At 35.1% G+C, this 19,555-nt stretch overlaps 1 protein-coding gene across 1 annotated transcript in view; it reads left to right on the plus strand.

Moving 5' to 3' along the window:
* LOC306647289 (dynein axonemal heavy chain 12-like) overlaps window positions 1-19,555 on the plus strand; it is a 332,440-nt gene that overhangs the window by 251,143 nt on the left and 61,742 nt on the right. The window contains 5 exon segments of the mRNA XM_079116520.1: window positions 829-969; window positions 12,021-12,099; window positions 12,102-12,181; window positions 15,449-15,515; window positions 15,517-15,576. Of these exon segments, the coding sequence (XP_078972646.1) occupies window positions 829-969; window positions 12,021-12,099; window positions 12,102-12,181; window positions 15,449-15,515; window positions 15,517-15,576 (427 nt within the window).

Genomic DNA, 19,555 nt, shown 5'->3' on the forward strand with positions numbered 1-19,555 from the left:
CAATCCTGTGCAAAAAGTTCCATTCAGACAAGTGTCAGTACCCAACCCTTCAACTCCATTCCTGTGGACCAAGTAGTATTCTTTAATCAAAATTTAACTTTGAGATAAATGTAGATTCATATGAGATTATAAGAAATGATACAGATCTCCTGTACCCTTTACCCAGTTTCCCCAATAGTAACATTTTGAAAACATATAGAACAATATAATAACCATGATATTGAGATTAATACAGTCAAGATAAAGTACATTTTCATCACCACAAGAATCCTCCATGCTGCTCTTTTATAACTACACCCATTTCCCTTCCAGCTCTACTGCTTACATTTCTCTTACTAACAAATTCAGTAGGTAGTGGTGATTTTTTTTTCAATTAACTGATTGTTTTCAGTCATTTGAGGGTAAAATAAGGTACTTAGAATTTCGAAAACAGAGAGATGGTATAAACATATTTTGTTTTTTCACAGAATCATACTTTATTTTAAAAAACTATTTTGAAATACAGATTCACAAGAAGTTACAAACCACACACATTCAAAAAAAAGTACATGGAGGTCCCATGTGCTTCTTCACTGTTTCTCCAAGGGTAACCTGTTATATAACTATATTCCGATATTGCATACAAGAAATTAATATTGCTGCAATCCATAGACTTATTCAGATTTCACCAGTTTTATATTCATTTGTATATGTTTATATATGTGTGTGATTTCAAATGTCTTTAATGGTGAGTATTTTGATGAAATTAAAGTTTATATGCTTATTAATGTTACTTATTTTTATTTAGGTTTGTTTGACAATATGTTTTCCTTTTCTTTAACCTTTTAGTAATAAATCCAAAATTTTGGAAAAACGCCTACGGTATCTAAATGACCACTTCACATACAACTTATATTGTAATATTTGCCGATCACTATTTGAGAAGGACAAACTGTTATTTTCCTTTTTATTATGTGCGAATCTTCTCCTGTAAGTTACTTTCTTTTTCTTAATTTACTAATTTTAAATCCCTAACTTGAAAATTTAGTGTGTAAAGATGGCTTCTCAGAGGATATTGTATTTTGCTTGATCTAATTCATGATTTTAATTGTGCCTTTAATTGATAATAATGTCTTCTACAATATTAGTGTTCTGATGTTTATTTGATTTTTAAATTTTGTATAATACATCAAAGTTCACAAAAGGTAATAAAAAACCTACTAAATTCTTACACAGGGAAAATTGGGTCAAGAAACAGAACGTTCTCATCATCTCTGAAGTGCCTCTGTGCTACTTAGTTGCCGCCCCCATACTTTCTCCAAAGATAACTACTATCCTCAAGGCTAACACTGAAATTTAATTTTACTTTTATATAAATGAAAGCACATTACATGTATTCATTTATCTGGACATTTTTCCTCAACATTATTTTTATGAGATAAGACTTTCCTCAGTGTTGTTTGTTTGTTTGTTTATTCATTCATTCATTCATTCATTCATTCATTCATTTTTGCAGTACTGGGGATCAAACTCAGGGCCTTGTGCTTGTGAAGCAAGCACTTTGCCAGCTGAGCTATTTCCTCAGCTCTCATGTTATTTGAGATCCATCCATGTTGTTTCATGAAACTCATTTATTTGTGAAGCTGTCATTTATTTGTTTTGATTGCTTTATTGTAAACTTTGATTACATTAAAGTTTATCTGTTCTATTCTTGGAACATTTGAGTTATTTCCAGTTTGCTTTATTGTAAACAATTGTGCTATGAACATTGTTGGATATAGATCTTGGTGCACATTTAGGCAGGTACCTAGAAATTTGCAACTGTTTTTCAGAATGATCATACCATTTCCATCCCATTAACAGTTTGAGCATTCCTTTGCTCCACATACACACCAACATTTTGTGTTGTCATTTTAAAATGTATTTTGGTATGTGATAAATTTCATTGCATCATGGTTTTAATTTACATTTTTCTGATGACTAATGAAGTTAAACATTTGTTTATACATTTTTAGAGCATTTGAAAATCTATTGTAGTATGACTGCTCACATCACTTGCCCTTATTTTCTTTTGGGTGTTGTGTCTCTCTTATTCATTTGTTTGAGTTCTTTACATAGGATAAATACAATCCCTTGGCAATAATATATGGCAAATTGTTACTTGCTCTTCAGCTTGCTTTTTTATTCTCTTAATGCTGGCTTTTGTTTAACACAAATTCTTAATTTTAATATCATCTTACTTATGGACTGTGCTTAGGGAAAACCCTTTCCTTAGCCCAATATTATGAGGATATTCTCATAGAAAATCATCTTGAAATTATTACTTGCCTTTTACAATTAGATCATTAAGCCACATGAAACTGATTTGTGTTCATGGTCTAAAATAGAAACCAGTTTTCACATTTTTTCCCCATAGTTATCCACTTCTTGAAAAGACTACCTTTTCCCCATTGCTCTGTAGTGCCACCTTTGCAATAAATACACATATATCTAGAGCTGTTCCTGCACTTTTATTCAGTTCCATTCATGTCTTTATAAGTAGTCTTTTAAAAAGTCTCAATATATGATAGTTTCGTCTCATCTTCTTCCTTTATTTCCATTTAAAATTTAGAATCATCCTGTAAAGTCCTAAATATAAAGATACTCAACAACCTGTTAGAGTTTTGATTAGGAATACATTGGAAATTATAGAGAATTATAATTTTGTGGAAAGTTAACAATTTTGCCGAGTATTCCCCAAGGACATAGTGTGTCACTCCATTTCCTTAATTAGTTCTTTGTTTTACTCCATAGTGTTTTGTACTTTCCTGTCTTACACATCATTTTTAAGCCTTAATTTTTATAGGGAAGTTCAAGATGCACATCACACATGAACAGAAAGTACAGAGATTTTAAATAATCTCCCTCACTAACAAAACTCCTCAGAGTGGTGTAATTGTTACAATCCTTGAGTTTACATTAATATAATATTAACACCCATAAATAAGTCCATAGCTTATATCAAGGTTCACTCTCAATATTGTGCTTCAGACTTTACTAATACGTGGTGATATGTATCCATTATTATAGTATCAGAGGGAATAGTTTCACTTCTGTAAAATTCTTTTGTGCAGATTCAGCCTCCTCTCCTTCCTAACCCCTGGCAATCATTTTTCCTTTTACTATCTTCATAGTTTTGCCTTTTCTAGAGTGTTATATAGTTGGACTCATGCAATATATAGGCTTTGCTGATTGGCTCCCTTGACTTAATAATATTCATTTACAGTCTTTTAATGTCACAATGACTCATTAATTTTTTTAATTTTTAATTTTTAATTTTATTCTAATTGTACATGAAAGTAGAATGCATTTATACGATTTTTAAAAAAATTTTTAGTTGTATATGAGCACAATACCTTTTTTTTTATTTTTTTATGTGGTGCTGAGGATCAAACCCAGTGCCTCACATGTGCTAGGCAAGTGCTCTACCACTGAGTCACAACCCCAGCTCACATTTATACATTTTGATAGATCATATATAAATGGAGTATAATCTCTCAGTTTTCTGATTATACATATTGCAGGATCACATTCGTCATGCAGTCATATATGTCCAAGAGGTAATAATGTCTGTTTCACTGTACTGTTATCCCTACCCCCACACCCCTTCCCCTCCCTTCACTACTCTCTACCTATTTTAAAGTAACTCTATTCTTCCCTATCCCCCACAACATTGTGAATTACCATTCACATATCAGAGAAAACACTTAAGTCTTTGTTTTGGGGGGTTTGGCTTATTTCACTTAGCATGATATTCTCTAACTCTATCCATTTACCAGCAAATGCCATAATTTCATTCTTTTTTAAGGCTGAATAATATTCCATTGTGCATATGTACCACATTTTCTTCACCCATTCATCTGTTGAAAGGCAATTAGGTTGGTTCCATATTTTAACTATGGTGAATTGAGCTTCTATAAACATTGATGTGGCTATGTCACTATAGTATGTCGATTCTAAATCCTTTGGGTATAATCTGAGGAGTGGGATAACTGGGTCAAACAGTGGTTCCATTCCAAGTTACTGAGGAATCTACATACTGCTTTCCATAATGGTTGCACTAATTTGCATTCCCATCCTCGCCAACATTTATTGTTGCTTGTATTCTTGATAATTGCTAATCTGATTGGAGTGAGATCAAATCTTAGGGTAGTTTTTATTTGCATTTCTCTAATTACTAGAGATGTTGAACATTTTTTTGTATATTTGTTGATTGTATATCTTCTGTGAAGTGTCTGTTCAGTTCCTTAGTCCATTTAATGATTGAGTTATTATTATTATTATTATTTTTTGGTTTTAAGGTTTTTGAGTTCTTTTATATCCTAGAGATTAATGCTTTATCTGAGGTGTGTGTGGTAAAGATTTTCTCCCAACCTATAGGCTTTCTTTTCACATTATTGATTCTTTTGCTGAAAAGAAACTTTTTTAGTTTTAATCCATTCCATTTATTGATTCTGGATTTAACTTCTTGCATTTAGGGATCTTGTTAAGGAAATCAGCTCCTAGGCTGACATGGTGAAGATTTGGGCATACTTTTCTTCTAGTAATCACAGGATATCTGTTCTAGTGCTCAAGTCTGATCTACAGTGAGTTGAGTTTGCAGGGTGAGAGATAAGGGTTTAATTTCATTTTGTTACATGTGCATTTCCAGTTTTCCCAGCAGTCTTCGTTGAATAAGCTATCTTTTCTCCAGTGAATGTTTTTGTCACCTTTGTCTAGTATGAGATATTCATATTTATGTGGGTTTGTCTCTGTGTCTTCTATTCTGTACCATTGGTCAACATGTCTAGTTTTGTGCCAGTGCCATGCTGTTTTTATTATTATAGCTCTGTAGTTTGAAGTCTGTTATTGTGATGCCTCCTGCATCACTTTTTTTTGCTAAGGATTGCTTTGGCTATTCTGGATCTCTTATTTTTCTAAAAGAATTTCATGATTACTTTTTCTAGTTCTATGAAGAATGTCACTGAGATTTTAATAGGAATTGCATTAAATTTGCAAAACACTTTTGGTAATGTGGTCGTTTTGACAATATTAATTCTGCCTATCCAGGAAGGTCTTTCCATCTTCTAAGGTCTTCTTCAGTTTCATATTTTTAGTGTTCTGTAGTTTTCATTGTAGAGGTCTTTCACTTCTTTTGTTAGATTGATTCCCAAGTATTTTATTTTTTTGAGGCAATTGTTAATGGGGTAGTGTTCTTCTTCATTTCTTTTCAGTGGATTCATTACTGATGTGTCGGAATGCATTTGACTTATGAGTATTGATTCTATATCCTGCTACTTTGATGAATTCATTTATTAGTTTTAGAAGGTTTTTGGTGGAATTTGTTGACTCTTCCAAATATAGAATCATATCATCAGCAAATAGTAATAGTTTGAGTTCTTCTTTACCTATTTATATACCTTTGATTTCTTTCTTCTAATTGCTCTGGCTAGAGTTTCAACGACAATGTTGAATAAAAGTGGGGAAAGAGGGCATCTCTGTCTTGTTCCAGTTTTTAGAGAGAATGCTTTCAATTTTTTTCCATTTAGAATGATGTTGACCTGGGGTTTAGCATATATGCTTTTATGATGTTGAGGTATGTTCCTACTATCCCTAGTTTTTCTAGTGTTTTGAACATGAAGGAGTGCTATATTTTGTCAAATGCTTTTTCTGCATCTATTGAGATGGTCATATGATTCTTGTTTTAAGCCTATTGATATGATGAATTATATTTATTGACTTCCATATGTTGAACCAACCCTGCATTCCTGGGAAGAACCCCACTTGATCATGGTGCACTATCTTTTTAATATGTTTTGTACGCAAGTTGCCAGAATTTATTGAGAATTTCTGCATCTCTGTTCAACAGGGATATTGGTCTGTAGTTTTCTTTCATTGATGTGTCTTTGTCTGGTTTTGGTATCAGGGTGATATCAACCTTATAGAATGAGTTTGCAAGGGTTCCCTCCTTTTCTATTTCATGGAATAATTGGAGTTAATTCTTCTTTGAAGGTCTTGTAGAACTTGGCTGAGAATCTGTCTGGTCCTGGGCTTTTTTTTCTTTCTTTTCTTTTTTATTTTCTTTCTTTCTTTTTCCTTTTTTTTTTTTTTTTTTTTTTTTTTTTTGACAAACAACAAGGAAGTTTTAATTGAATTAGTGGAGTTGATTGCATATGGCTCTCTCTGCAAACCCTACATTGGGATGCTAAGTCATGATGGCGCCTGCTGGGTTCTAACTTCCAGACTGAACCAATCTATCCTATTCAGCTTCAGCAGGCCAGAGCACTGAGTAGGCCAACCTTCTCAGCTCCTCACTTCTAAACCTCCCTTCTAAATTAAGAGGTCAGAGCAGAACCAGGATAGGTTGTGCCACTGGCCAGAGGAGATGGTAAGAACACACTGGTCATGTTGCTCCTTGGGCCCTGTGCTGGGCTTCTCTTAATTGGTAGGCTTTTAATGGCGTTTTCTATTCATTACTTAAAATTGTTCTGTTAAATCGTGTATGACCTCCTGATTCAGTTTAGGTAGATCATATGTCTGTAGAAATTTGTCATTGTCTGCAATATTTTCTATTTTATTGGAATATAAATTTTCATAGTAGTTTCTAATTATCTTCAGTATTTCAGTTGTGTCCATTGTGATAATTCCTTTTCATCACATATTTTAGTAATTTAGGTTTTCTCGTCTTTTTCTTTGTTAGTGTGGCTAGGGGTTTTTCAATTTATTATTTTTTTTCAAAGAACCAACTTTTTGTTTTGTCAATTTTTTAAATTGTTTCTTTTGTTTCAATTTCATTGATTTTCAGCTCTGATTTTCATTATTTCCTGTCTTCTACTGTTTTGGGTATTGATTTGTTCTTTTTCTAGGGCTTTGAGCTGTAATGTTAGGTCATTTATTTGTTGACTTTTATTCTTTAGGTAAATAAGCTCAGTGCAATGAACTTTCCTCTTAATACTGCCTTCACAGTGTCCCAGAGATTTTGGTATGTAGTATTGGTATTCTCATTTACCTCTAAGTATTTTTTCTTTTGATCCTTGGAGACACCTTATTGACCTGGGAATTTTTACTTTTTTCCCCCCATCCTGCGGTGCTGGGGATTGAACGCAGGTCCTTGCACATGCTAGGCAAGCACCCTACGAGATGGGCTATATTGTCAGCACTGGCCTGGGAATTTTTAAATCTCAGACTTGTATGCACTAAGTCTCTAGTAACTCACCAATTACAACCTAAATGTTCATTCTTTGGAAGTTTCAACTGAACTTGTGCTCAGATAATTTCTAATTCTCTGTTTCCACCTGATTATTTCTCCAATTTGGGGAGGTAGATAACAAGTTAACCCTATGACCTCAATTCTCTAAGAAGAATTGTTGACTTTCAGTTCAACTTCTTTCTTGTAAGGATGGGATTAATAACTTTCAAATTTGTTATATGTTGGGCCTGAAACTAGAAGTTCTTTTCTTGTCTTTTTATAAAGATAATTTTTATCTTTTCCCTCAGGTCTTCTTCTCTTTTACTTTTGTGGCTATATTCTTTCTTACTCATCTTTTAGTGATTAACATAAAAATTACAACATGCATCATCCAATATTATAGTGAAATTATTTTTGCTACTTATACTCTTTTCTCAGACATACAAAGACTTAGAACATTTTAACTCAGTTTACTCCATCTATTTTGACAGTTGTTATCTATATTCTGTGTTTTAATCTCAATAAGATTTTTTTATTATTGATAAAGTAAATCATTTTAAATTTACTCATATATTTACCCTTTTGGTTGTTGCTATTTCTTTGAAGTTTCCATGTGAGACCTGTTTCCCTGAAAACACTTTCCAGGATTTCATTAGTATGTCTGCTGATCATGAAATCTATTAGTTCTCTTGTGTGTGAAATCATTGTTACTTTTGTTCTTGAAGTAACAGGTGCTAGGCCTAGAATTTTCTTCTGGCACTTTGAAACTACTCTCCATTGGCTAGCTTCCAATGTTATAAATTGTTTTGCCTGTGAAAATAAGGTGCCTTTTATCTCAAGATGTTTTTACTTGTTTTAGTTTTTAAAGGTTTTAGTATTATGTCCCTAAACATGCTTTTTAAAAATTGATGTATAACTGTACTTAGAATAAAATATCAATTTGATGAATTATTATAGTAAACAAACTCATGTAATTATCACCTACATCAAGAAGTAGAAATTACCTGTATTTTTCTAAAAGCCCCCTGGAACTTTTTCCTAATCTCTACTAATCTCTGCTTCCTCCCCAGAGGTAATTACCATACTAACTTCTAAGAGTCTCTTTTTATTTTTATTATTCTGCTTGGAATGTACAGGTCTTCTTGAATCTATTACTTAACATCAACTGTTTTGAAATATAGTCATAATTTTTTCAAATATCGATTCTGCTTCAGTCTCTCTCTCTCTTTCTAGTTACATATGTCTTAGACTGTCTTATCCATTCCCAGTCTCTTACCCTCTCTTCCATATTTTTTTATTCTATTGTTTCTCCAAGTTTTATTTTTTTGTGTGCAATAATTCTTTCTTAGGTATATGTAATCTGGCACTAAATCCATTTATTTAATTCTAAATTTAAGTTATTATAAAACTAAGCAAATATATGTCAATTTTTCTTACTTTCCTTTCTTACACAAAGCAATACATTATAGGTATTCTTTTGCACTTTTTCTGTTAATAATATGTAAGTGGAAATCACTTGATAAAAATCTCCTGTTTTAGTTTTATTGAGCTATAATTTACATATCTATGCAATTCACCCTTTGTAAGAATCCAGTTACATGTTTTTAGTATATTTTTTTTTGTGTGCAATCATTACTACAATTTCATTTTAGAACATTTCTATGATCCAAAAAAAATTTCCCTGTTCCCATTTAGCAAGTTCCTGCTCTTTTTTACCAGAGTCAAAGATTTGGGCTACCCATTGCTCAAAGGCCAACATTCAAGAAATGAGGGTTCTTAGGAAGGAATAAGATGTATTCAAAGGCCACCAAGCTTAAGAAGATAGAAGCAATACCATCTAAAGCTCCATCTTGGGTGACGCACAGTTGAAAGGGTTCTTACAGTGAAGGGAAAGGAGGAGCAGGGCAGGGAGACTGCCTACAGAGTCTTTGTCATACAGGTTGAGTGTTTCCCTTCTTTTTCTCTGGTAAGGAACAAGGGAAAGAACTTCTACCTCCACTGGCTAAGGACTTAGGAGGGACATTACAAAGGTCATTGGTTGGGTGCTAGGTGCTGTAAATCTAAAGATTATTTAGTAGTTAACATCTTAACCATTTAGACTTCTCTTTAGAACTTAGAATACTGGTGGGGAAAAGTAGGGGACTTAAAGGATTAGGGAGAGTGAATGACTTTCAACAGCCAATGATGACTTCCCAAAAGAGCTGCCTTCTTCCACTCTTAATCCTAGCCCCAGGTAGCCAGCAGTCTGCCTATCATTCTCCAAAGTTTGCCCATTCTAGAATTTTATTAATGAGACTTACTGTACGGTGAAGAATATGGTCTATCTGTGTGCCCTTGAAAAGTACTTTTATTTTACTATTTCTGGGTGGAGTGTCCTGTAAATGTCAAGTGGCTCATGATGGTTTTTAAGTGTTCCATCTTCTTATTTATTTTCAGTCTATTTTACAATTAATTATCAAGAGAGGTGTTGCAGTCTCTATAGAGATTTCTTCTTGCAGCTTTTTTCCATTTTGCTTTGTGCTGTGATGCTCTTTGCTAGATGTATAAATATTTTGTCATTATATCCTCTTGATAAATTGACTTGACCTCATTTATCTGTGGTGATATCCTTTTCTTTTAAATTTATTTTGTCTAATATTAGAGCTCCTCAAACTTTCTTTTGGTTAGTATTTCTGTAATTTATACTCTTCCATTTCTTTTCATCTATTTATGTCTTTACATTTAACTTTGTTTCTGTAGGCAGCATGTGGTTTAGGTCCTGGTTCTTTTATCCAATCTTATAATAACTACCTTTGAAAGAGAGTGAGATTGTTGAGACCATTTACATTAATGTAATACAGATGTGGTTATGTTAAGTCTACCGTCATAGTTTGTTTTGATTTTGTTTGTTTTTTGTTTTACATTTCCTCATTTTCTGTTTTTCTTTGAATTATTTTGCAATCATTCCATTTCTTCCCCTTTGTTGATATGATAGCTATAATTTTTATTCTATTATTTCAGTGGTTTATTTAGATTATAGTATACCTTTTATGTTATAGTATATTTCCAGTTAAAATTACACCTTTATTTAGTATTAGGACAATAATCCATTATACTTCTATAGTACATACTAAAAGTATTCTTCTTATACTTCATATATGTGAAGTATAAAAATAAAATAAAATTATATATTTCATTTATGTATATGAAGTATAACAACTTGCAATAGTATACTTTCATTTCTCCCCACCTAGACTTGTTTTTGCTTTTTTAATACCTTTTACTTGTATGGCCTTACTGTGGGGAATCCTAATAGACCTGGTCTGGCCACTTGCTCCCAAATCAAGCAGAATAGTAATGGTGAATTGAAAAGGAATTTATTCAGTATAGCTATCCTGCAAAGACAAGGGGGACCAGGGTTTCTGAGCCTTGTCTTTAGGGATACCAATAAGAAATTCAAGATTAAATAAGGAAGGGGACAGAAGCAGGGGATAAGGAGTATGCATATTTAAGCAGACTTGGTCAGAACTGTGGTCTGGTTGATAATTATCTCATATCTGGTTCTATGAGGTCCTTGTGGTTCTGGTGAGGTTGTTATCACTTGAGAAATGATTGTTTTTCTACATTGCTTTTGCTTAGGGGAGCAGCCTCAGTTCCTGTCTTAAGATAGTTTCTTCCACATAGTGGAGTAGTTCCATCACAGGTTGATCTGCTGGCATGTCTCACTTGTCTTGGAATCTTGAAAATATCTTAGTTACTCTTTTCTTGGTGTTTTTAGTTATAAAAGAAGTCAGGAGAGGTGAGGCAAATTTAGAGTTTATCAACCTTGTATTACCAATTTTTATAAAGATACTCAAGTGATTAACATGTCTACATGCAGATTTGAACAGGAATCTCACTCAAAGTTTAAGGCAGCAAAAGGAGACCAACATAGTATGAAGGCAGAGATGCCTTACTTTTTCCTGCTTTTAGTTTCCCATCAGACATCCTCAGGACCAAGTGAAGAGTCAGTGCTTTTTAACAAAAGTAGACTCCAAGCCCCTATTACATATATATTCACTGATTTTTCTCCTTCTGATTGTTGTGAATATATTAGGAAATGCTAGAATTGTAGTATTCCTTAAAGAGCTTTGAATTTTACTTGACAGGTAGTTAAGTTGCCACTATATTAGTTTGATCTTTTAAAGACTTGTTTTAAAGGTTTTTTATGGAAATTTTGAAGTAGCCTTTATTCTAAAGCTAGGTTAGCATCGCTACTAAGATAGCCCCTCATGTCACCACTGAATTCCTCTGCTTGGGAAGAAGTCATATCTCTCATTACTGTGTGGTCTCTGAAAGCTATTCAGTGTATGGATTCCAATTCTTTGCCTGATGTCCTGGGATTTTGCCCTACTCTTATATTCCTTAGTATTTTCCAATAGAAGCAAAAGAGCATCTATACAGGTTTTCTGGAGCCTCTTTTCAATTAATCTCCTCCTTTCTGATAGTCTGCCAACAAATCCAGTCATCTTAGCCCACCATAACTCTAAATTCTGTCTCCTCAACTCAAGAAAACCACCAAGGTTTGATTTTGACTGTCTCTGTACCCTGCAATCTGGAAAGTGGTACTTGGTAAAGGGCTCAGGCAATCTTATGAGTCACTTTATTTTTCTCTCTTCTCTCAGTGGCCACATTTCTACACTGGCTATTAAAAAATTTCCATAAAACAGTCTCATTATTTTGTCTAGTTTTCTTGTTGTTTACAGCAGGAAATTAAGTACAGCCCCAGTTATTCCATCCAGGCTATAAAGTAAAAGTTTGATGTCTTTCAATTTTACAACAGCCATTTACAACAGTCCTTATTTTTGGAATACAGGGCAAAGAAAGAAATTGAATACCAGGAACTGATGTTTCTTTTAACTGGAGGAGTAAGTCTTAAGGCTGCTGAGAAAAAATCCCCGATCCAACTTGGCTGCAGGATAAAAGTTGGGAAGAAATTTGTCGAGCAAGTGAATTTCCTGCCTTCAAAGAACTCAAGTAATTGTTTACATCTGATGATTTAACTTTGAATAGTAATGAGTAGATCAGTAATTTAGTGGTTTTTTGTTTTGTTTTGTTTGGCTTTTTTTTTGGGTCGGTACTGGGAATTGAACTCAGGGGCACTCAACCACTGAGTCACATCCCAAGCCCTGTTTTGGTATTTTATTTAGAGACAGGGTCTCACTGAGTTGCTTAGCACCTCACTAAATTGCTGAGGCTGGCTTCAAATTCGATCCTGCCTCATCCTGCCTCAGCCCTGAGCCACATGCTGCACCTGGCTAGTGATTTTACTTTATTGGTTGGTAGAAAGACAGGCTCTGTAACATTATATATACAGATATAGCTCCTATGTAGCTCCTATGTAACTCCTGTATTACAAAAGGTCAAAGTCTTTCTTTGACCCTGTACCCTTGAGTCTGATATTCAGGTTACCATTAAAAAGCAGGAGCTGCTATACCTTACATTCTGGAAGGTGCCCCAACAAAGGCAGGTTAAGATTATTTAAAACTTCTTCATTATAAAGAACTATCTTCCCTTTCAGTGCCTCTGAATGGCAATAAAAGAAGAGTTCCAAAGATCTACTGTTGATTGTGAGATTGAGAAGAAGTTTTAAATTTCAAACTTAAACCTTAAAAATTTCTGTAAAGATTGAGAAATGACTGCCATTTTCTACTCCACTCCAGCTAACTTTCTCAAGTATGGATGCATGTCTTCCTGGAAGGCAGGCATTGAAACTCAGTCTCATCAGTTTCCATCATTAGGCTTCTCCAAAGGGCTTCTGGTAAAAGAAGAAGCTCTAATTTTGGTTGTTTTGGTTCTTGTCAATCTTCGTTCTTAGAAAAGACTTTTTTTATTTAAAGAAAATGTGTGCTGGGGGAGACTATTCAAATTCCAGAAGGAAATAAGTACCTTTTATAACAAAGAATTTCAATTATTTATTTAACTGAAATTACCTCATTGAAATGTCTTCACATAAAACTGCACCTTGCCCCCCAGCAACCAATTAAATAGGGATCTGTGTATCACTTAAAATGCCTCATGAGAAATAGAAATAAGCCATTCTTTACTCCCTGAAGTCAAATCACATTCTTCTGGACTACACCCTACAGAATTAGCTTTAGGAAAAACAGTAAAGGTCCTGCCAGATGACTATAAATATCCCTTAGTGCTTCTGGAAGAGAGACAAGAGCAGATCAACATGGACTGTGTGCCTTGAAGCAGGGTATGGGAAAAAGTATGGTTGTGCGCTGGTGAGTATTGTGGAGACTGCAGATTTTTGTGTAACCATCCCACCCACTGCCACCAGAATTTCTTCTTTCTTGTGCATGTGCAGGGGCAGGTGGACATACTCATTCATGTGACCTTTGTATCCCCTATACACTTAGTGGCCCTTGGGTGCCATAGCTTTTTTCTTTCTTTCCATTCATGTCTGATGTCATCAGTTATTGCTCTTCTTAGAGGATTAACATAGAGGTCACTGCTGAGTTAAGGAAAAGGAGGTTGGCCTTCCAGCCCTTGCCTTGATTTTGACAGTGGAGGTCAATGGCAAAGATCTCTCTAGAACAATAGCCATTAAACAGCAAAGCAGCCATGAGAGCATATTGCTGGACCAAGACTCAATGAGTTCAGTATAGCTCAGGGTCAATGGAACTGCCAAGACAAGCAAGTACTGAAGCAATTATTTGATGGATGTTCATGGACCATGTACAGGATCAGGCACCAGGGGTCTGGAAATTGCAGAGCATGTCAAACTGGTCTGTGCCTGGGATACTACTGATGAAAAGCAGTGCTGGGAGCAAAGTGATACAGCCTGGGGCTCTCTGTGTGTCCCATGAAGTGCAGGAAAGTATGGGAATCCAAGTGATTTCAGCAGCAACCCAGCACACAGAATCACCTTCTAGTTGGTGAAGTAAAGGTTTTCATTGAGTGCACTTTGAATGTAGAGGTCTTCAGGCCACACAGGTTGATGATACCATACTACGAAGAGATGAAGAGCTGATCACTACATCTTTCAGTATAAAGTTAAATCAGTTGCTTGCCAAAGCAGAGGGATCCAAGCTCTGTATCTGGTCAGTTCTCCTGTCACTCATAGCTTGTGGGCTAAATGACTATCCACTGAGGAAAACCCAACAAAATCATTTCGTAGAAAGAAAGATGCATTAAATTTCATTCTGTCTACTTTGTTTCCTGCTTATTCTCTCCTCTAGCTACAGTCTTCTGCTCTGCATTTTCTTTTGCCAGATATTATTAATGAGGTAGTTTGCAGTTGTTAATCCAGGGAGCAAGCAAGCAAAAGTTGTTTATTTGTTTGTTTTTTGCTTGGTAGTGAGGAGTGAATTCAGGACCTCACACATGGTAGGTAAGTGTTTCTACCACTGAGTCACATCCCCAGCTCTTTTTTAAAATTTTTATTTTGAGGCAGAGTCTTGCTAAGTTGCCCAGACTGGCCTTAAACTTACCATTTTCCTGGCTCAGCCAAACAAAAAAAAAAAAAATCATTTCTTTTCAGGACCTGGTAAATACAATACTGAAGAACTTCCAGTTGTACCCAATGAGGTCAACAGAGACTTGTCATGCCCATTGCCAGAGTCCTATAGGCTCCCTGGTATCTGTTAACCTCTCATTAGAATCATGTTTGTGAACCAAGGTGTTCTGTTGGTGGCTTCTTCTCCCAGGTCTTCTCCTATTCTGCCAGTTGCCTTTATTCATTTCTGTTCCTGGTTAGAGTATACTTTCCAGCTCCCCTTCATTTACAACTCCTGAAATCTAGTGATTTTTTTCCACGACTCTACAACATTTTTGTTTCTGTAATGTACAAGCTGCTCCTCGCCCTTTCCGTTGCAGGCATTTTCCCCGCCTCCCAACTACTGTCAGTCTGTGAGCATCCTAGCTAGCTATTGGTTCATCAGTCAGCTTCCAAGTATCCTTCTCCATTATTGGTCCCGTTAGCCCAGCAGAATTCAACTGCTTCACGGAAGCTATCCTGCCATCTTTTCTCTCTTGCTTTTCTTTCCCCCGACTTGCTTTCTTTCTCCTCCTCGCTTTCCACTCTCTCTAGCACACGCCCTTTCTCTTTCCTTTCTCTTTTCCTCTCATTTTCTCTCTTATCCTGCAGGGAGACACTTTGTTTGCTTAATAAATTCCCTTATGTGATTTCCTGTGTCCGCAGTGGTTTCCGTGGGATCCCTTACAGTTCTTCCCCTTTCTGAACAATCTCTCAAAATCTTCCCAATAAAAACAATAATTATTATCTTTTTCCATTAGGACCCATTTTTGTGAACATATACTGGAATGGCGGGAAATCTATAACAGTAAAGAGCCACACAATGCAAAAATTTCCAGCACCATTGGATAAGAACCTAAATGAATTAACAGAAAATAATAATTCTTCGGTGCTTAAGACCAGATAAGGTAAAAGACATGTGGTCAATTTGGAATCCAGATATTTGCCATTTATGAAATACTAGTCTTAAAGATATAGTCATTGCACTCCTTAATGACATTCAGTCAATGATGAACCTCATATTATGACAAAGGTCCCATAATTTTGTAATGCAGCTGAAAAAAATTCCTGACACCTGGTGATGTTGTGCCCATCATGATGGCATAGTGCAATGCATCACTTCCACGTCTGTGGCAATGCTGGTGTAAGCAATCCACTGAACCACCAGTCATATGAAAGTATACCAAAAAAAAAAAGAAAGTATACCGCATATAATTACCTAGCTATATAATACTTGATCATCATAAATGATTATTACTGTTTTATTTACTATACTATACTTTCAATTATGATTTCAGAATGTACCTCCTTTATTTTAAAACATGTTAATGGTGAAACAACCTCAGGCAAGTCCTTCAGAAGGTATTTCAGAAGAAGGCCTTGTTATCATAGGAAATGACAGTTCTGTGGGCATTAACATTCTTGAATACCTTCCATCAGGATGAGGTGTGAGGTGGAAAACAGTAATATTGACAATTTTGACCATGTGTAGGTGATTGTGTCTTTGTTTTAACAAAATAGTTTAAAAAATAAAAAATAGTTTCTAAAAATAGAAAATAGTTTATAAAATTAGAATATAAAGAAATGTTTTCATACAGCTATACAAGGTGTGTTTTAAGCTGTTTTTACAAAAAACTCAAAAAGTTTTAAAAACTTTAAATTTGAGGAGTGAAAATGTTACAGTAATGGAAGGCTAAACTTCTTATAGAAGAAAGAGAAACTTTTTAAAATTTAGTAGCCTGAGTGTACAATATTCATGGACTCTGTAGTAGTACATGGTAATGACCTCATCCTTCTCATTCACTCATCATTCAATGAATCACCCAGAGCAACTTCCAGTTCTATAAGCTCCATTCATGGTAAGTTTCCTGAACAGATGTACCATTTTTATCTTTTGTATTATAGTTTACTATATATTTTTGTTTAGATATGTTTAGATACCATTCAGATATGTTTAGATATCATTGTGTTATAATTACCTATGATATTCAGTACAGTAACGTGCTGTACAGGTGTGTAGCCTAGAAGCATTAAGCTATACAATAGAGCCTAGGCGTGTAGTGCACTATATCAGCTAGGTTTCTGTGGATAATACTCTAGATGTTTACACAACAGGAAATCAACTAATGATGCATTTCTCAGAAATGAATCCCTGTTGTTAAGTAACACACAGCTAAACTGCTATTTGGTGGTTTTGCGTGTGTGTGTGTGTGTGTCAGGCCTGAGGATTGAACCCAGGGCCTCGTGCACGCCAGGTAAGTGTTCTACCACTGAACTAAATTCGCAGCACTGTTATTTGGTTCTTTGATTCACATGTCAGATACTTGCACAGTATCAGACACAGTATCTCATTTCAGAATCCCACGGATTATTCATATGTGGGTTTATTTTAGATACTTATGGCCATTGTTTCTTCTTCAGTGTTTTTTTTTTTTTTTTTTTTTTTCCCTTTGCAGTACTGGAGATTGAACCCAAGAGTGCTCTACCACTGAGCTACTATCCCAGCCCTTTTTTACATTTTGAAATTTTGAAATAGGGTCTAAGTTGCCCAGGCTGGCTTCTAACTTGTGATCCTCCTGCCTCAGCCTCCAAGTAGCTGGGATTATAGGCATGCACCATTGCACTCAGCTCCTCAAATATTTTTGGCCAGCCTACGCAGGGTTCCAAGTATATATACATTAGATGATTTACTATAATGTTATACTAATAATGTTAATTATTTTTTAATCCTTTGTGTCTTTCTGTTTCTGTCTTTTTATTCGCTGTTTTTTTTTGGTAGTGTCTCATCTGCTGTGAATCCCATCAAATTAATTTTTTAGTTATGTATTTCATCTTTAGAATACTTTGATTCTGTTTTATATATGTTCTATTTCACTTTTCACTCTGCTCACATTTTCCTTTAAACACAGTTATAATTGTTTTCAAATCCTTAACTGCTAATTCCGTAATTTCTGGATCTCTTTCTATTGATTAATTTTACTCTTGGTTACAGATTATATTTCCTGCTTATGGATGTTTTACTGCTAATGTTTGATTGGATTTTGGACATTGTAAATTACTGATGGCTTGGGGTTTTTTGTTATCTTCTTATAAAGATTGTTGTGTTTTGTCCTGCTAGTTCAGGAATCAGCAAACATTACTTGTGGACCAAATCCAGCCCATGATTTCTTTTGTCCAGCCCATGAACTAAGAATGCTTTATACATTATAAAATAATTATTTTAAGAAGAAAAATATGGAACAAAACTGTATGTGTCCTACAAAGCCTAAAATATTTACTCTCTGGTCCTTTATGGAATAGTTTGCCAACTCCTGTGGCTATGTAATTAAATTACTTGACTTTAAGTTGTTCCTTTTGAATATTATTATTAAGATTTGTTAGAAAAAAAAAAGATTTGTTAGGGATGATCTGAAATAGTCTTTCCAATTGATAGTTTAGCTCAACTAGTAAAGTGTTGCCCTTCTAGCGTCTTTATTCGATGTCCCAGGTGATCATCAAGGACTCCCCATTGTGCCTACTGGAAACTTGAATGAACTCTGATAGTTCCCCAGGCCCCCAGCTTGCAGCTTCCCAATCATCATTCTTTGCTTGACCTTATACACGCATGCCACAATATTCAGCAAAGACTCCAAGGTTCTCTTATACAGATTTCTGAACTCTGCCTGAATAGTTCTTTCCTAACTGGAATTCAACAACTCCTGGCAACCTTGGTCTTCTTGAATTCCTTTTCTGTCCTTACCACCCTGGCAACACTGTGGCGTTTCCATGTATGAGTCAGCAAAATACCTGACACAAACCACTTAAAATAGGAGGAAAAATTTATTTTTGGTCCATGATTTCAGAGGTTTCAGTCCATGGTGACTTGGCCCCATCACTTTGGGACCTTTGATGAAGCAGAGCCTTTGGATAGGGAACACATTTGTGGAACAGAGCTGCTCACCTCATTGCAGCCAGAAAGCAAACAAGAAGAATGAGGAAGGGACCTGGACCAGATATACATTTCCAGGGCATGCTCCCTTACCTACTTCCTCCAGCTAGGCTCCATTTCCTATAGTTTCCACCAACTTTCAATAGTCCATTCAATTATGAACCCATCTGTGGATTAATTTAAAATGAGATCATAGATATCATGATTCAATCCTCTTCCCAGAAACCCCACCTATGAACATTGGTGCATTTGGGAACCAGGTCTTCAATATATGAGCCTTTGGGGGACTTTCTAGATCCAAACGATAGTATTCTGCTTAAAATATTAAACAGGATTTTTGCTTAATGCAGGCCAGTATGATCAGATTTGAGAGGACAGGGATGAGGAATTTAATCAGATAAGGAGGATGGGGGGTTCTCACTAAACTAATTTAGCAGGATTCTTGGCTACAGCAGGTCTCCTGAGGATAAGGTCCTAGTAGAAAAAAAGACTCAGAGGAGCCTAATGTTTGGTCAAGGAGAGAATCTGTTGTAAGTTACTTACTTTCCTGGGAACCAGGTACACCATATGTAAAATGAAGGTGTTGAATATAATAGTAATAGTCCCTTCCTTTCGTAAATGTGGTAGAGTTGAGTTTAGCTAAACATTGCCCATCTTATATCTTTTTGCTTATGAAAATTTTGTCTCTGCTAAGTTCTAGTACCTTTAAGAGCTTTAATCATATATAGATTTTTGGACTCATGATTGAAATTTGATGGGGGAATGAAACTCAACAGAAATTGCCTACTATGTGTGAGACACGGGGTTTGATCCTCAGCACCTACATAAAATGGGTAGAAGAAAGGTATCATATCCATCTACAACAAAGATATTTTTTAAAAAAAGAAACTTTAATTTACGAAGTCCCATAACAACTAGAGAAAATATCCTATACTACTCC

This window comes from Sciurus vulgaris (genome assembly GCF_902686455.1).
Source record: "Sciurus vulgaris genome assembly, chromosome: 16".
NCBI classification, from domain to species: Eukaryota; Metazoa; Chordata; class Mammalia; order Rodentia; family Sciuridae; genus Sciurus; species Sciurus vulgaris.